This window comes from Schistocerca gregaria, chromosome 7 (genome assembly GCF_023897955.1).
Source record: "Schistocerca gregaria isolate iqSchGreg1 chromosome 7, iqSchGreg1.2, whole genome shotgun sequence".
Taxonomy (NCBI): domain Eukaryota; kingdom Metazoa; phylum Arthropoda; class Insecta; order Orthoptera; family Acrididae; genus Schistocerca; species Schistocerca gregaria.
The window spans coordinates 418,283,068-418,301,887 of NC_064926.1; the positions used below are offsets into that span (position 1 = coordinate 418,283,068).

At 46.3% G+C, this 18,820-nt stretch overlaps 1 protein-coding gene across 12 annotated transcripts in view; it reads right to left on the minus strand.

Moving 5' to 3' along the window:
* The window catches only part of LOC126281946 (uncharacterized), a 282,662-nt gene that overhangs the window by 185,061 nt on the left and 78,781 nt on the right, over positions 1-18,820 (minus strand). For all 12 annotated transcript variants that reach the window (XR_007551314.1, XM_049981296.1, XM_049981298.1 and 9 more), the window contains one exon: positions 8,709-8,866. Coding sequence is in view for 11 of the 12 variants with exons in the window: in XM_049981296.1 (XP_049837253.1) it covers positions 8,709-8,866 (158 nt within the window). In the remaining variant the exon portion in view is untranslated. The remainder of the gene's footprint in view (positions 1-8,708; positions 8,867-18,820) is intronic.

The following is an 18,820-nucleotide window of genomic DNA, read 5'->3' on the forward strand; positions in this document are numbered from 1 at the left end:
GGATGCCAACGTGACCTGGCGTCCAAACAAAGACCACCGAACGACCAGAGCGGGTAATGGCAAAAACAGACTCCTGAATAAAGGATACCAGAGGAGAAGAGGTATAGCAGCGGTCGATAGCCTGGAGGCTGCTCAGGGAGTCACTGCAGATGACGATGGACATACCTGAGCAGGAACGCATATGCTCAAGAGCGCGCAATATGGCCACCAGCTCTGCAGTAAAAATACTGCAGCCAGCCGGCAAGGAGCGCTGTTCAACATGGGCAGCGTGAGCAAAAGCGTAGGCAGGACGACCATCCACCAGGGAACCATCGGTGTAGACAGGCTCACAGCCTGAAAATGAGGCGACGAGCGCAAGAAAACGGTGACGGAGGGCCACATGCGGTACCGAGTCCTTGGGTTCCCGTGCCAAGTCCAGGCGGACGGACGGACGGGTCATACACCAGGGAGGCGTGGGTGCACAGGCCCGGAAGGGCGGCAGAAGAGGGAACGACCCCAGTTCAGACAGCAGGGACTGGACGCGGACAGCAATGGAAAGCCCAGACCTAGGTCGCCGGTCGGGCAGAGGGAGAACCCTGGCAGGGAAAAGCAGGCGATGATTGGGATGGCCCGGTGAGCAATGCACGTGGACAGCACAGTCGGCGGAGGCGAATCCGCAGCGGGGGAACCCCGGCCTCCACCAGCAGACTATCCACGGGGCTCGTACGGAAAGCGCCAGTTGCAAGCCGAACCCCACAGTGGTGTACGGGGTCCAACAACGTCAACACTGAGGGCGATGCAGACCCATAGGCCAGGCTCCCATAATCAAGCCTGGACTGCACAAGGGCTCTGTACAATCGCAACAGCGTGCTGCGATCTGCACCCCAAGACGCATGGCTCGGGCAGCGGAGGGCGTTGAGGTGCTGCCAGCACTTTTGCTTCAGCTGAGTAATATGAGGAACCCATGTGAGCCGGGCATCAAAGACGAGTCCTAAGAAGCGGCTAGTGTCCACCACTTCAAGTAGGTGACCGTCGAGGTAAAGTTCCGGATGAGGGTGGACCGTCCGACGCCTGCAGAAGTGCATAACTCGAGTCTTGGCCGCAGAGAACTGAAATCCATGAGTCAGAGCCCATGATGCCGCCTTGCGAACGGCTGCTTGCAGCCTGCGTTCGGCGACTCCCGTAGTCGTTGAGCTAAATGAGATGCAGAAGTCGTCGGCATACAAAGAAGGAGACACCGATGACCCCACGGCTGCAGCCAGACCATTAATGGCCACTAGAAATAAGGAAACGCTCAACACCGAGCCCTGCGGGACCCCATTTTCCTGTGTATATAAGATGAACTAGAGGCGGCACCGACTTGCACCTGGAAAGAGCGGCGCAATAAAAAGTTTTGAAGAAAAGCTGGGAGCTGACCACGAAGATCGCACTCGCGCAATGTAGCGAGGATGTGATGCCTCCATGTTGTGTCATATGCCTTCCCCAGATCAAAAAATACAGCAACGAGATGCTGACGGCGGGAAAAGGCCGTACGGATAGCAGATTCCAGCCGCACCAAATTGTCCGCAGCAGACCGGCCCTGACGGAAGCCACCCTGGGATGGAGCGAGGAGACCGCGCGACTCAAGGACCCAACACAAACGCCGCCCCACCATACGTTCGAGCAATTTGCACAAAACATTGGTTAGTGTAATGGGACGATAGCCGTCCACCGCCAGAGGGTCCGCACCGGGCTTCAAGAGGGGAACGATAACACCCTCTCGCCATTGCGATGGGAACACGCCCTCGCTCCAAATACGGTTAAAGATGGTGAGGATGTGTCTCTGGCAGTCACTGGAGAGATGCTTCAGCATCTGCGCGTGGATGCAGTCCGGTCCTGGCGCTGTATCAGGGCAATTGGCGAGGGCAGCGAGGAATTCCCTCTCGCTGAAAGGAGCATTGTATTTTTCAGAACAACGTGTGTGGAACGATAACGGCGTCCGCTCGGTGCGCTCCTTTAGAGAGCGAAAGGCAGGAGGGTAAGTTGCAGTCGCAGAGCTCGTAGCAAAGTGCGTGGCAAGGTGGTCAGCAATGGTGGCAGCGTCCGTGCATACAGCGCCGTCCAGGGAGATTCCAGGGACACCCATAGGGGTCTGGTATCCATAAATCCGCCGGATGCGGGACCACACGAACGACGGGGAGACACGGGAGCCCAAGGATGAAATGTACCTCTCCCAGCATTCCTGCTTACGCCGTGCAATAAGACGACGGGCCAAGGCACGGAGCTTCTTAAAGGCGATGAGGGTCTCCAGAGACGGGTGCCGCTTATGACGCTGGAGAGCCCGCCTACGGTCGCGAATAGCCTCAGCAATCTCCGGCGACCACCAGAGGGACAGACTTCCTCCGAGGGAGTCCAGAAGAGCGAGGGATGGCAGTCTCGGCCGCAGAAATAATTGACGAGGTCAAGACACGGACCACCTCGTCAATGTCACCCTGTGGGAGAGAAGCAATGGTGGCAGCGGAAGTAAAAGCCGGCCAGTCAGCCCTGTTGAGAGCCCAGCGGGGCAGGCGCCCAGAAGAATGACACTGGGGCAGTGACAAATAGATGGCAAAATGGTCACTAGCACACAGATCAGGATGCACTCTCCAGTGAAGGGATGGGACAAGTCCGGGACTGCAAAGAGAGAGATCGATGGCCGAGAATGAGCCATGGGCCACACTGAAATGCGTGGGAGCACCGGTGTTCAAGAGGCTAACGTCGAGCTGAGCCAACACATGCTCCACAGCGCGACCGCGGTCATCGGAGACAGTCCCACCCCATAGAGGGTTGTGGGCATTGAAATCGCCCAGAAGCAGCAATGGCGGCGGGAGTTGAGCCAGCAGCGTAGCCAAGACATGTCGGGGGAGTTGCCCATACGGAGGAACGTAAACAGAGCAAACAGTAATAGCCGGCGAGAGCTCAATCCTGACAGCGACTGCCTCTAAAGGCGTCAGAAGGGGTACTGGTGAGCTACAGACAGAGTGGTGAACAAAGAGGCAAACTCCACCTGAAGCTCGTTGACAGTCAGCGCGGTTCTTATAGTATCCCCGATAACCGCGAAGGGCAGGGGTCCGCATTGCTGGAAACCAAGTTTCCTGAAGAGCAATGCACAGAACAGGGGAAACACTCAGAAGCATCCGGAGCTCAGGCAGGTGGCGGAAATAACCGCCACAATTCCACTGGAGAATGGAAGCAGGAAGGGACTGGGAGGGCGTGAAGGCGACTAAGAGGCAGACGGCGCTGCAGAGTCAACGGCCGCCACTGAGCGAGAGTCAGCTGTGTCTATAGGAGAGGTCCCCGAGGGTTCCGTGAGGGCGAGATCCGCGGCAGAGACGAGGATCTCCACCGCATCCCCAGAGCCAGAGCTATTGACAGCAGGCGGTACTGAAACTGCCGGAGCGTCCTTCTTCTTGGACACGTTCCGGTCCTTCTTCTGGCGTCTGTCCTTTGGCTTAGAGGGCTGGGAGAGTTTCTCTGAAGGAGCGTCGGAGGCTGACGACGACGCAGAAGCCCTACGACCAGCAGGTGGATGAACCTTCAGCCACTGGCTGACATCCGGCGGGGTAGCAGAAGAAACGGAAGAAGGGAGGCCCCCGAGGGACCCCTTCCGCGAGAGAGGAGCCGGCAGAGACGACGCCGGCGGAGACGACGCCGGCAGAGAAGGGGGAGGGATTGAGCCCCCTGGTTTTGGAGCAGATGTCACTCCTGAAGCATGTGCGGGGGGAGTGACAGAAGGGGGTTTGCCCCCAACTGCTAAGGGGGCAACAGAGGAAGGCTTGCCCCCAGACACGAGGGGGGCAGACAGAAATGGACGGCCCCGAGGGCCAATTGAAGGCGGCACAGAGGAGGCGACAACTGCCGCCCGCGAGGGCGACGATAACGTAGCTGCAGCATAAGAAGTTTGAAGAGGGACAGGATGCAACCTTTCAAATTTCAGTTTTGCCTCGCGATAAGTAAGCCGGTCCAGGGTCTTAAATTCCATAATCTTCCGCTCCTTATGAAGAACGGGGCAGTCCGGCGAGCATGGAGAGTGGTGTTCCCCACAGTTGACACAGACAGGCGGAGGCGCACATGGAGAATCGGGATGAGAGGGGCGTCCGCAATCTCGACATGTGGCGCTGGATGGGCAACGGGAGGACATATGCCCAAACTTCCAGCACTGGAAGCACCGCATCGGGGGAGGGACGTATGGCTTGACGTCACAACGGTAAACCATTACCTTGACCTTCTCAGGCAATACAGCACCTTCGAAGGCCAAGATAAAGGCACCGGTGGCCACCCTGTTGGTCTTGGGTCCTCTGTGCACACGACGGACAAAATGCACACCACGTCGTTCCAAGTCAGCTCTCAGCTCGTCATCGGACTGTAACAAGAGGTCGCGATGGTAAATAATCCCCTGGACCATATTTAAGCTACTGTGGGGAGTGACGGTAACAGGGACATCTCCCAGCTTATCACACAAGAGCAACGCCCGTGACTGGGCTGGGGAGGACGTCTTGAGGAGGATGGACCCATTCCTCATTTTAGACAAACCCGCCACTTCCCCAAACTTATCCTCCAGGTGTTCCACAAAAAACATAGGCTTTGTCGAAAGAAAGGAGTCACCATCAGTCCTGCTGCAGACAAGGTATTGTGGTACATAAGGCTCCTGCTTGGCGCTAGATCTGCGTCCCTCCCATGGGGCAGCCAACGAGGGGAACGACTGAGGATCATATTGTGCAGCATCGAATTCAATTTTGCCTCGCTTAGAGACGCTGGTGGCAGTGCGACCACCAGCTTGGTGAGATTTATTGCGCTTCATTGCGACACATCCGCCCAGATGCCACCTACTCCGAACGAGGGCTCTCCCCAAGGGCGCCACCCAGCCAAAGCAACGGGTACCTGGCCGATATCCCATTGCCCAGAGTCCCCGTGCCCCAGACAAGATGGGCACATACTCCTTGGCATGCATGGGGAGGAAACAGCTCTGGCATCTGTAGTGCGATCCCTGCGTGGTCAGGGGGCTACCACCAAGAGGGTACATGACGACCCCACCACAACGGACTGGCTACCGTGCTGGATTTTAGGTGTTGAAAGGGTCCACAGTTGCCGTGGGCGCTAAGAAGGGGATTGCGCACAAGACGAGGAGGCAACCCAGAAGACAAGGGGTGTAAATCCCTCCACACGACAATAGATAGCATGCAAGATGGAGGTGCACGATGGACCAATAGAAAAACACCACGTAAGGCGTCCTTCCCCAAATGGCACGCACTAACAACGGAAATTTTGAAAATGGCAGGTCAAACCCAAGTGGGGACCATCACATAAGGCCGAAACTTTGAAGACTCCTTTTAGTCGCCTCTTACAACAGGCAGGAATACCGCGGGCCTATTCGTACCCCCGAACCCGCAGGGGGATTTGATCTTCTGATGACTTTATTAGTCGACAAATGACAGCATCATCTGCAAACAACGAAGACAGCTGCTCAGATTGTCTCCCAAATCATTTATATAGATAAGGAACAGCAAAGGGCCTATAACACTACCTTGGGGAACGCCAGAAATCACTTCTGTTTTACTCGATGACTTTCCGTCAATTACAACAAACTGTGACCTCTCTGACAGCAAATCACAGATCCAGTCACATAACTGAGACGATATTCCATAAGCACGCAATTTCACTACGAGCCGCTTGTGTGGTACACTGTCAAAAGCCTTCCGGAAATACGGAATCGATCTAAAATACCTTGTCAATAGCACTCAGCACTTCATGTGAATAAAGAGCTAGTTGTGTTTCACAAGAACAGTATTTTCTAAACCCATGTTGACTGTGTGTCAATAGATTGTTTTCTTCGAGGCAATTCACTATGTTCGTGCACAATATATGTTATCAAATCCTTCTGCATATCAACGTTAATGATATGGGCCTGTAATTTAGTGGATTACTCCTACTACCTTTCTCGAATATTGGTGTAACCACCTGTGCAACTTTCCAGTCTTTGGGTACGGATTTTTCGTCGAGTGAACGATTGTATACTATTCTTGAAATCAAATGTATAATTGTGTACAAACTTAATCAGGAACTAATTGGACTGAGTGACTGGTATTGGAATTACCCATTTCTTAAGGGTTTGCTTTACCTGCACTGCACAGGTGGCTGTACATAGCAATTTTCTGTGATTGTAACAATATTGGACTAGAGGCTTCGAGACAATAAAATGCAAAATCTGCAAGTCATGAAGGTGGTGCAAAATATTTTATAAGCATTTTACATGGAAACAAACAGTACCACAGTCTTCTAAATTACCTTAGTAGTGAAGCAAGGCAAGAAAATTAGGGATTTTTATGTTATAATGAGAATCACTACACTATTTTTATGTTATAATGAGAATCACTATCACTGTGTCAATAATAGGTTTCTATTTAGAATGCTGGAATTTCATATACTTCTGGTTTGAATTACAAACAATCCAGCTTCAGCTCTATCTTTCTTAACAGTAATTCATAAATTTAGGAGTTAAGCAAGCTCCATACATCAAAAGCTCTGAAGGAAGACTGAGTGCAATCCAAAACTGGTACTATTCTAACAGAGACTGAAATCCCTATTGGCTACATATCTATTGTTATTTAGCAATTTTGTTTGCATTGAGCCAGTAAGGGTTCTTGCACTAAACTGATGATTCATTTAAATTTATAAGCTGTGTGTTGATGATACCTGTTTTGAAGTGAACTGCAGGTTACTAATTAATAGGCCACAAATACAAAATATCGGAATACACGTTTCCACAAAAATGAAACTAGGAGCAGATGAAAGTAAAACAGAAATAATAATGCTAGTAAAAGAGCATAGTAATACATTAATAAGGGCCATGGAACTAATCTCTAGCTACTTTTGAATTATACAAATACCATCTTAACATTAGCAATATGGCTGAGAAACAAAAATGAGAGACACTGTGCAAAGAAACCACAATAGGTAAAAAGTTTGAAAAGAAAATGGTGTGTGAGAGTTCACACATATTCAGGCCGTAAGTAGACAGTTAAGAAATGGGTAATTCCAACACCAGTCACTCAGTCCATTTAAATTCAAACACAATTATCCATTCCAGTTCAAGAATAGTACTGATATCCTTAAAGGAAAAGTTATCTCCAGTTGACTCAGACAAACATTCAACATTTAATAATCTTGATAATGAGCCCAAAAAATTAAATTTGCAATAGAGAGTAGAAATGTTTTTGTGTGTACAAATTGGGTCTTCTCAGTAATCTCTGCTCCAAAAACATGTTATGAACTGGATGCAGAGTGTGTGTGTGTGTGTGTGTGTGTGTGTGTGTGTGTGTGTGAGAGAGAGAGAGAGAGAGAGAGAATTTATCATCATAGTGTTCATGATGATTATGGTCTTTATAAGGTAACAAATTAACTATCAACCTTAGGGCAGAGCACTAACTTAGTTGGAAAAAATATTCATGCATAATTCACATGAACTTATATGGGACAAGCATTTGTAACAAACAATATGTGCGGATGGATATGTGTGTGTGTGTGTGTGTGTGTGTGTGTGTGTGTGTGTGTGTGTGTGTGTGCGCGCGCGCGCGCGCGCGAGTGTACACCTGTCCTTTTTTTCCCCTAAGGGAAGTCTTTCCGCTCCCGGGATTGGAATGACTCCTTACCCTCTCCCTTAAAACCCACATCCTTTCATTTTTCCCTCTCCTTCCCTCTTTCCTGACGAAGCAACTGCCAGTTGCGAAAGCTCGTAATTCTGTGTGTGTGTTTGTGTGTTTTGTTCATGTGCCTGTCTGCCGGCGCTTTCCCGCTTGGTAAGTCTTGGAATCTTTGTTTTTAATATATTTTTCCCAAAACAGTATGGTCAAATAGAAACAGAACTTGTCCCTTCCTAGATACAAGCAAAGTGTCTTAACCATCTATTATATATGCCAGAATAGTTGTTTAATGGAAACTGACACTAATTTAAAGACAGCCCAGTCACAGATTTAAACAACATTACGCCACACTTTCCTAAATTGTGACTACACACGAGCAGTGCAACCTACCTCCACAGATCAAATGCAAACAGTAAGCGCACTTTTAAAAAATTGAAACTAATTTTTCATTTAAATTCAAAACAATTATCAAAGTTCAAGAGTTATCTGGAAAGCAACTCACTACTGCACAGAAATGTATGTGTCATATTTTCTAATCTCTTCTGAACAACAGGTTGCAAAGATACAGCAATCAGTGGATCGGTTGCATACAGTAGTCAGGTTAGTTGTCAACTACTTCTGTATGACTGTCCTGGTACCATTTTTGGTTTTGAGTGTCATTCGCCACTAATTAAATGTATGGATCAACAAAGTTTTACACATTCCACTGAAATTTAAGAAAAACTGTAACACTGAAGTCACATTTTCACAAGAGGATTTTGTTATGCACTAATTAAAATCCAGCCAATAGGGCAAAGCAGTTATTTTTTACACGACTGAAATTTTCAATTTATTCTTAGCCAGAACTAACAACACATATTTTGCTAAGAATGTGCAAATCCTCAGTTAGTCTTAATCAAGACATTTTAGAATAATGTGAAAATATCACAAAAATACTATTCTCAATAAGAACATAGCAAAAATTAATACAAGTTGTTTAATTGCTAAACAATTTGACTGAAAGCAAAATATTGGCATGGTTACACAATTACAGAGAATAGAAACTAATGTTTCAATCACAGATATACTTACCACACCAGGTATGGCTGTATGTAAACTCATAAGAGGTGGGGGCATTCCCTGTTGTGGAGGTCCCATTTTGAATTTGCTAGGCCTCCCAACCTGATGTGGTAACTGCTCCATTCCTTGGACGTGGAGCTGTATTAGCTCCTCAATCTTCTGTATAGCCACTGCAAATTTAAAACATCAAATTCAGTATGTATATTAATATTTACAATGGCATAGCCGAAATATATCTCATAGAATGAAATGATTACACACGTAAGTGTCTGTGGTGTGACAGAGACTGACAGCCAACTGGTAATATTATAAAATATTCTTTTCTTTCCTCCACAAACATAAGCCCTTGAAAAGGCAAATGCCGGGACAGTTCCTTTGAAAGGAATACAGTACATCTTTCTGCCACCTGAGATTGGGCTCTGTCTCTAAACACCATGTTACTGACAGGAAGTTAAACCTTAATCTTCCTTCCTTCCACAAGCAGAATCATCTACATAACACTCTGTCTGTCTCTAGTTTGGCCATAGAAGAATGTGAATTACAATCCGTCAAGCAATTTAAAAGAACATAAAATTAAATACTATTTTTACCATTTAATTGCCATAAGTTTGTGAATAACAAGAGAATGAATAATGCACTGGGGTCAGCTGTCACCAATGACCACAAATCAGCGATTGGCATGAAATTGAAATTGGATCCTTCTATTTACCATCAGATTCACCTCTTGAAGTAATCTAAAACTTTAGAGAAAATCTCAGTTTGCTTGTATATAGGTTACACAACCATGCTGTAATAACTGGTACACACTTTAATCATCCAATAATCAATTACAGTTTTGTTAGTGGCAGGCATGACAAGACACCCTGTGAAACATTACTAAATGCCTTCTCTGAAAACTACTTAGAACAAATATTTTACAACCCCATCACGATTAAAATACATTAGATCCTACAGTAACAAACAGACCTGACCTATTTGAGGACTTCCACATCGAAACTGGTACCAGTGACCACAAGATATTACCCAAGAACAAAAGGCCAACTAAAACAAACAGAAAGATATATATGTACAACAAACCAGATAATAAAGCAGCAGTGTCATATCTCACACTTGAAACTTTTAGCACAGGACACGAGCATGTAGGGAAACTATGGACGAAGTTTATAAGAATAGTTGACTGTGCACTGGATAGATATGAACCAAGTAGAATAGTTCGTAACAGGAGGGACCCTTCGTGGTTTACTATCACTATAAAGAAACTTCCAAAGAGACAGAGACAACTGCATAACAGGTGTAAAACACAAGCATAGGGCTATAGACAGAGAGATGCTAAACTGAACAAGTTTGGCTGTCAACAGAGCAATCCATGAAGCTTTCAATGATTGACTACAATAGCAGACTATTGTAAAATGATCTTTCATAAAACCCAAAGAAATTCTGGTCACATGTAAAGGCTCATAGTGGCACCAAAGGTATCATCCAGCCACTCGCAGATGAGACAGGAACTCAAATTGAGAGTAGCAAAGCAAAAGCAGACATGCTTAACCCCATTTCCAAACTTTCCTTTACAAAGAAAAACCCAGGAGAGTAGTTACTCCAATTTAATCCTTGTTCCTTTGAAAAGATAGGTGTAATAAGTGTTAACATTAGTGCCATTGAGAAACAGATGAAGGACCATGGACATGTTTGTGCGCATGACAGCAAGGTCTTTAGCACCCGTGCAAAAACAGATCGAGACGAGTGTCAGCAAAATACACAAAGTAGGAAGATAAAACAGCATGTAAAACACAGGTAACAAAAGTTCGAAAACCATGTGTGTACGCACCCAGAACCATGGAATGAAGTACTGCATCAGTAGCAAAACATTAACAACACAGGAAGAAAGTGATATAAGGAGCTAAAACAATATAGCAGATGGATGTGGCTGGCTGACCACAAGAATAAAAAGAGGAGAAGCCAGTCACTCTGCAACACACTATAGCTCCCAGCTTAAAAGTTTAGGCCAGAATCCAAACACATCACAAAACTTTAAAACCTCAGTCACACTCATCTCATCATCAGCTAAAATAGAGGGCAGATCCACCAATATTTGCTTCCACCCTTGCGTCACGATAACATGCACTCCGTTAAAATATAGCAGATAGAGACATGCATGCCACAAGCATCACAAAACAGGGGATCCTCTTGCGCAGTAAAAAGCTATATGTGAGAGGGCAGTGCCCAATTCCAACACGCGTGATGGTTACCTCGTTCTGCCTGAGCAACTGACAAGAGGAATGCCATGGCCGGGATGATGACTTTACCAATCGCAGCTTATTGGCTGTCACCGCCAGCCATTCCTCATCCCACAACTGCATGCACTTCCTGTGTAGTGCAGAAAAGACAGCCTGCAATGGAATAGGACACTGTGCCACATCTTGACCTCTGCAGGTCTCCATGGCAGCCCAATCGGACTGTTCATTTCGCCATATACTTACATGACCTGGCAACCAGCAGAGTAACACCTGCTTACCCAGCCACTGGAGCAAGAACAGTTGGTCATATATCAGCTCAGTACAGGTTCTGTAGTGATTGTAAGGCACTAAGGGAATCGGAGCAAATGAGAAACCGTTTGCCCTGAATATGATGCATCTGGTCCTGTGCCTTCAGGATTGGGTAGAGCTCCGCTGAGAAAACGGTATACTCGTCAGGAAGGAGAATCCTGGTGACATGGTCGGGGAACACAACAGAGCAGCCAAGGGAGTTACCTTGTTTCGAGCCATCACTGTACACTACTGTGAAAGCATGATGCATATCTAAAATGTTAAAAAACAGAGATTCAAATGTAAAATCTGATCTTTCTTAAAATTTGTCAAGTATAAAATAAGTCTGGGCCTCTCGAGAAGACAATCTCTTCCCACCACAAAGTAAAACACGAAGACCAGCCATAACCATCTCCAGAAGGCAATCCGAAAGGGCCTCATTACCTGCTGCCTTGGTAGGCAAGTGTGCATGCTATGGACAGTGTTTTATAAGCCTGGCGCATTAAGTATCTGTCACATGATGTGAAGTGGCAGTTCACTAGCCTCTGCACAGAGATGTGCTATGGGGCTAGTTCTGAATGCCCCAGTGTCCAACCGAATCCCTTCATGGTGCAACATGTCCAAAATCTTTAAATAAGAGGGTCTCGCAGACCCATACACCTGCACCAATAATCGAGCCGAGATTACACAAATGCCCTGCAAAAGTGGAGCAGACAAGTCCTGTCTACTCCCCATGTACTGACGCTAAGACATTTCAAAATACTTAAAAGTAAGGACAGTGTCTCTCATCCCCAACTCAGGAAAGTTTAAAATGGAACAAAAATGGTTAAAAAGGACACACACAGACTTCTAGGTGGAAAATTTAAAAGCACTCTTCACACCCATTCATCCAAATGTCAAGGAGTTAGTTGCAACTGACGTGTAGTCATTGTGAGGCTTGAAGAAGAGCAAAACACAGAGAAGTCATCCACAAACAAGGAACACTGGACAGGATTTTTCACTATGGACAAAATGCTATTAAAACGCTACCCTGAGGGACACCATTCTCCTGCTCAAAGTGATCATACGGGACATCACCGACTCGATATCTAAAATATCGTGGTGAGAGGAAGGACTCAAAACAATTGGGAAGACAGCCATGAAAACCCCCTTTGTGAAGCTGCTCCAGGGTAAAATGTTGCCAAGTAGTATCATAGGCCTTCTTGATGTCAAAACATATACCTAGAAGGTGATGTCAGCATAGGAAAGCCTGTTGTCCGTTGTAGCCGCCTCCAGGAGGGCAAGGTTATCAAAGGTGGAGCGATACCTCCTGAACCCACACCGAAAGTGACTAAGGAGGTGTCTGGATTCTAAGACCCAGACAAGGTGGCAGTTGACCATCTGCTCCAAGGACTTTCCCACGTAGCTAGTGAGGGCAACGCTACAGTAACTACTTGGGCATATATGGTCTCTCCCAGGTTTTAAAAGAAGAATTAACATTGCCTCTCCCCACGAGTCAGAAAATTGACCTGATTCCCAAATGACATTAAAAAGTGCAAGGAGGATTTCTTTGTATTGCCTTGTGAGGTGCCACAGCATACTATAATGGATCCTGTCATGACCAGGGGCTGTGTCATGAGCCGCTGACAATGCAGAATCCAGCTTCCACATGGAAAACAGGCAGTTGTAATCTTCATCAGGGCAGGACGAAGTCAAAACTACACCTCTCAGCAACCACTCTTTGGTGCTGCAAACCTAAATCCTGACTGGCTGTTGCAGTAGCTGCGGCAAAGTACACAGCCATAGCCTGGCCAATGTCTCGCGAGTTGGTTTGAAGAGTGCCGTTCTGCATTACAGCAGCCATGGGGCACTTGCTTCCTCTCCCAGAGATTCTCCTGATGGTCTTAACAAAGGAACTTTTGGTGGAACGATTAATGGTGTTCAGGAACTGTTACTACAGTCTCTTCTTGCTCACTTGAATAATTTGGCAGCACTTCGCCTTCGCAACTCGAAAGGCCGCAAGATTCTCTGCAGTTGGCTGACACTTGATCCTACACAGAGCCGTACGCCTGGTCCTGATTGCAGAGTGGCATTCAGCACACCACCAAGGGAAAGGTTGCCTCTTCTGTTGTCCCATGGACTGTGGAATGGATGCTGCAGAGGCATGATGGATCATTTTGGTAACACGATCCACCCATGCCTCGACACTCACACAATGTTTGAGCTGAGCCAACTGGCCATAAAGTGTCCAGTTGGCTCTACCGAGCATCCATTGCAGCATTTTCCTTTCATGTTCCACCCCCATCTGGCAGGTGAAACCAGATCGGGAAGCAATCACTTCCATGCAAGTCATCGACCACTTCCAATTGAGCAGTGTGAGCAAGAGCTGTAGAGCAAAGCAAGAGATCAATGTCAGTTGCTGTGCAGAGTGAGTGCTCTGTCCTGCATTTAGCAAGTATGCCCATGACGACATGAGAAGCCTCTCAATTGCTCTACCCCTGGGGCTGGTAGTTGCTGAGCACTAAGCACATTGTGTACATTAAAATCAACACTGAGGATGAAGGGGCACAGGAGCTACGTAATAAGGTAAGTGATGAGCTCTTCATCATGTGCATCGTGTGGGGGCACGTAAAGGGAACATACTGTTAATGGATGACGCATGTGCAGAGACACAGCAAGTGCTTGTAAAGTCATCGTAAGTGAGAGCAGCGAGGAGTGGTAGTCAGAACTCACGAAATTACCTATGCCTCCTCTAGCTCTCTCTCCACTCAGATCATCCTTTTTGTAGAGTACATAGCCTCTCAACTCAGGGGTGTACGACTGATGAAAATGAGTCTCTTTGAGACACAGACACAGTGGTCCTCCACATGTGTCCTGAACCATTGTAAGTTTCACTGGAGAATGGGAGCCATTTCATCAATGTAGTTTTAATTTACCCCTATCACTACACCACGGAGGTGCAGCACTCGTAGAGTGAGGGGGAGTGGAGGGGGTTCCTGGATCCAAGGCATCTAATTCCATTATGTCCTCCTCAACAGCCAGATGTGGAAGATTAATGTCTCATGACGCTTGGGACAGCTTTTGACTCAAACGTTGTGAACCTTGCCCTGCATCCTGTCCCTTCGAGGATGAGGGGGAACAAGAGTGTTGATAGGCACTCTGCTTGTCGTGTGCCTTCTTGACACTCACTACGGAACTGTTGCTGGTCTTTACTGTGGCGGTTGCTCGGATTGCTTTATCCTTACTCGTTTTGCCTTGGCAGGAACACATGCAAGTACAGGTGCCGGTGGTGGATGGTTGTGCACTGGATGATATCTGCATCGAGGCGTCAACCTTAGGAACGGGTTTCTGCACCGTGGAAGCATAAGAAGTTGCCTTATATTCCTTTTTCATTTCAGTATGGGGATCCACTTGGTAACTTTTAGTTACGAATTTTTCATTCCTCTGTAAAAACGGGGCAGTCTCAGCTCCAGACTGGGTGGCTCCCAGTGCAGTTAACACAGATTGCTGGACATGGACAGTCAATCCCAGCTTCTTGGGCTGACTTTCCACATTTTGCTCGTTGCTTCACCCCAACAACTCAGTGTTGTGTGACCAAAATGCTGGCATTTGTAGCTCTGCATAGGGGTAGATACATAAGGCCTAACCCTAAGTTGGAGAAAACTTGCCATGATGTAGTCAGGCTAGGTTGGTGAATTAAAGATCACAAAGAAGTTGGCGGTCTTCTCAGTTTCTCCATTATTCCTATGAATCCTTTGCTCTACATCCGCTGTCTCCTGTAATGTCCATTCCTGTTTAAGTTGGCTATGTCAATATCCATAATATCACGGCATGTGACCACACCCTTGCTAGAATTCAGGGAATTATGCAATTCAACAGTTACATCATATTCATCAAATTTTCCAGTCTTCATAAGTAGTTCCACCAGCTTTACCCTGTTAGTCTTGACCAGTAGGGAACCATTCCTCAGATACTTAATAGACTTCAGGCTTTCAGCAAGTCCTTCCAAGCCTTTATGGTTATAGAAGGGGGACACATTTTCAAATGTCCCCTCCTTCCTCTTACTGACCAAAGATGCATTCTGATTTATGACTCCGTGAGCCCTGTTACTACAATTCAACTTATGCAAATTACCAGGAGGGCTAGCCTCCTAAATTGTTTAGAGGACTGGGTGTGAATACTCCTAGGTGGTACACCCTTCCCACTGGGAGGAGATTATCATTTCAAGGGTTCCATATGGGTCCCATGAGCAGCTAGTGAAACAAGGATCCACTCAGACAGAGCCCCACATGCCTGAGTAAGACTTATACGACTGAGATGCAGCAGGTTTGCCATCGGTTGCCTGCTAATGACTGTTCCACCTCAACAGCGATGCACCTCATCAACAGGCAGCACATGTTGAGACAGAGATATTTTTATAGAGGTTTTTACCATCCTCGTGATCCAGGCGGTCAAGCCAAAATCACCGTTCCCTGTGACATAGAACGCTCCACTGCCCCGCCGTACAGTGGTTGTTGAAACACGCCCAGAGCTTACGGTGCCAGTCCCTAGGTCAGGAACCCTGGGGTTGCCAAGCCTGTACTCAGCAAATGAATGCTGAGCCCCTGAGGGTGAAACAGATGGAATCCCTATCATATTCTACACTGAATTCGTGGCTGAGTTAGTCCCTCTGTTATCTGTGCTCTATCTATCTTCGAACATTTGAATAAAAAAATTGTCCTTAGAAGTCTGAAGAAAGCACATGTCACATCCACTTACAAGAAGGGTAGTAGAGGTGATCCACAAGCTACCGTCCAATATCCTTGACGTCAATTTGTTGTAGAATCTTAGAACATATTCTGAGTTCAAACATAGTGAGGCATATCAAACAAAATTATCTCCCCCATGCCAACCAACATGGATTCTGAACACATCTATCATGTGAAAGCCTACCTGAATTTTTCTCACATGACATACTGAAAGCTTTGGATCTAGGCAGTCAGGTAAAAGCAGTATTTCTTGATTTCCAAAAATCATTTGACTCTATGTCATATCTAGACTTATTATTACAGGTACAACTGTATGGGGGTATTAAGTGAAATTTGTGAGTGGACTGAGGATTTTTTTAGTGGGGTCGCAGCAAGTTATCTTGGGTGAAAGCCATCAACAGATCTACAGCTACATCTTTACTCTGCAAACCACAGTGAGATGCATGGCAAAGGGTGGAAGTAATTTCAGGTGTGCCCAAAGGAAGTGTGTTAGGACCCCCACTGTTTATGTTGTATATTAATGTCTTTGCAGAAATATTAATAATAATCTAGTTTTTGCAGAGGATATGGTTACCTATAATGAAGTACTGGTTGAAAGAAACTGCATAAATATTCAGTCAGATCTGGACAGGATTTGTAGTGTTACATATCACTTTGGTGAAGCGATGTGTTGCACACCCATTTTTCAAACAGACGAATGATGATCACCACTATAGAAAGTTTATTTTTATAATGAGTTAGATAATCTACTGTTTAGGCGTATTTTTCATTTACGTGCATGTGTTACGAAGTGGATGAACGTGATATACACTATGTGATCAAAAGTATTTGGACACCCCCAAAAACATATGTTTTCATATTAGGTGCATTGTGCTGCCGACTGCTGATAGGCAATCCATAGCAGCGACCTCAATAGTCATTAGACAGCATGAGAAGGCAGAATGGAGTGCTCCACGGAACTCAGACTTCAAATGTGGTCAGCTGATTGGGTGTCACTTGTGTAATACGTCTGTTCACAAGATTTCCACACTCCTAATCATCCCTAGGTCCACTGTTTTCGATGTGATAGTGAAGTGGAAACTTGCAGGGACACGTACAGTACAAAAGTGTTCAGGCCAACCTCGTCTGCTGACTGACAGAGACAGCCAACAGTTGAAGAGGGTCATAATGTGTAATAGGCAGACATGTATTCACACCATCACACAGGAATTCCAAACTGCATCAGGATCCACTGCAAGTACTATGACAGTTAGGTGAGAGGTGAGGAAACTTGGGTTTCAAGGTCAAGCGGTTGCTCATATGCCACACATCACACGAGTCAATGCCAAACAACGCCTCATTTGGTGTGAGGAGCGTAAACATTGGACGATTGAACAGTGGAAAAACGTTGTGTGGAGTGTTGAATCATGGTACACAATGAGGCGATCCAATGGCAGGGTGTGGATATGACGAATGCCCAGTGAGTGTCATCTGCCAGCGTGTCTAGTGCCAACAGTAAAATTCGGAGGTAGTGGAATTATGGTGTGGTCGTGTTTTTCATGCAGGGGGAGGAGGGGGGGGGGGGGGGGGCGCACTAGTGCCCCTTGCTGTTTTGCGTGGCACTATCACGGCAAAGGCCTACACTGATGTTTTAAGCACCTTCTCAATTCCGACTGTTAAGAACAATTTGGGGATGGCGATTACATCTTTAAACATGATTGAGCACCTGTTCATAACGCATGGCCTGTGACGGAGTGGTTACATGACAATAACATCCCTGTAATGGGCTGGCCTGCAAAGAGCACTGACCTGAATCCTATAGAGCACCTTTGGGATGTTTCGAAATGCTGACTTCATTCCAGGCCTCACCGACCGACATCGATATCTCTCCTCAGGTAGCACTCTGTGTAGAATGGGCTGCTATTCCCCAAGAAACCTTTCAGCACCTGACTGAACATTTGCCTGCAAGAGTGGAAGCCGTCATCAAGGCTAAGGTTATGCCAACACCATACTGAATTCCAGCACTACTGATGGAGGGCACCACAAACTTTTAAGTTATTTTCATACAGGTGTCCGGATACGTTTGACCACATAGTGTATTTGCGAGCCGGAAAAACAATACACATTGTACCATGTTCATGTTATCTGCTGGTGGAGTGGTTTATTCCATGCCATCGGTTTCTGCACTGGAAGTACGAAGCATACCATACAGGAAGAGCAGCAATAACAATGCCTATGATATCTTGAGAACAAGAGAAAACTCATTATACATGGACTCAATTGAAATCTGTGAAAAATAAGACAGACTGTTTTTGGACTGCTAGTCCATGTCAATGTATTGAGATGTTCCGCGCGGTAGAGTACTTTTGTATTGCATAAACACAAGATACAATAAGTTGTTTCATCATCAGAAACATCATATTTATTTTGAGTATTCAATGTTGGATTTGTACTCTTGACCTCAAGCAGTAAATACAGTGCTTCAAGAAGAGAAATCCGCTCAGAAGATGTTGACGAGTGTACTGAAATAATAAAAGTGAACAAGATTAAGTAAAGGAAGTCTTAGCTCTCAATCAGACTTCACTTCACCACCCGATATCATGGTAGAGATCCTGTGAAACAAGATTTTAAAGTGGCATCTAGCTTTAAATGCTCAGAAATATAAAACTGTGCACTCCACGTGACAAAAATCTGTACTACAAATGTAGTACCAATGAATCACAGATGGAATTGTAACCCATCTTAGATTATTGACGAAGTGTGTGGGGCCATTCTAAATGAGACTAGGAAGGGATACTGAATGTATACAGAGGATGGTGGCACGAATGCTCACAGGTTTCTTTTACTATGGGAGAGTGTCACAGAGATGCCAAAGAAATTGAAATGGAAGAATCTT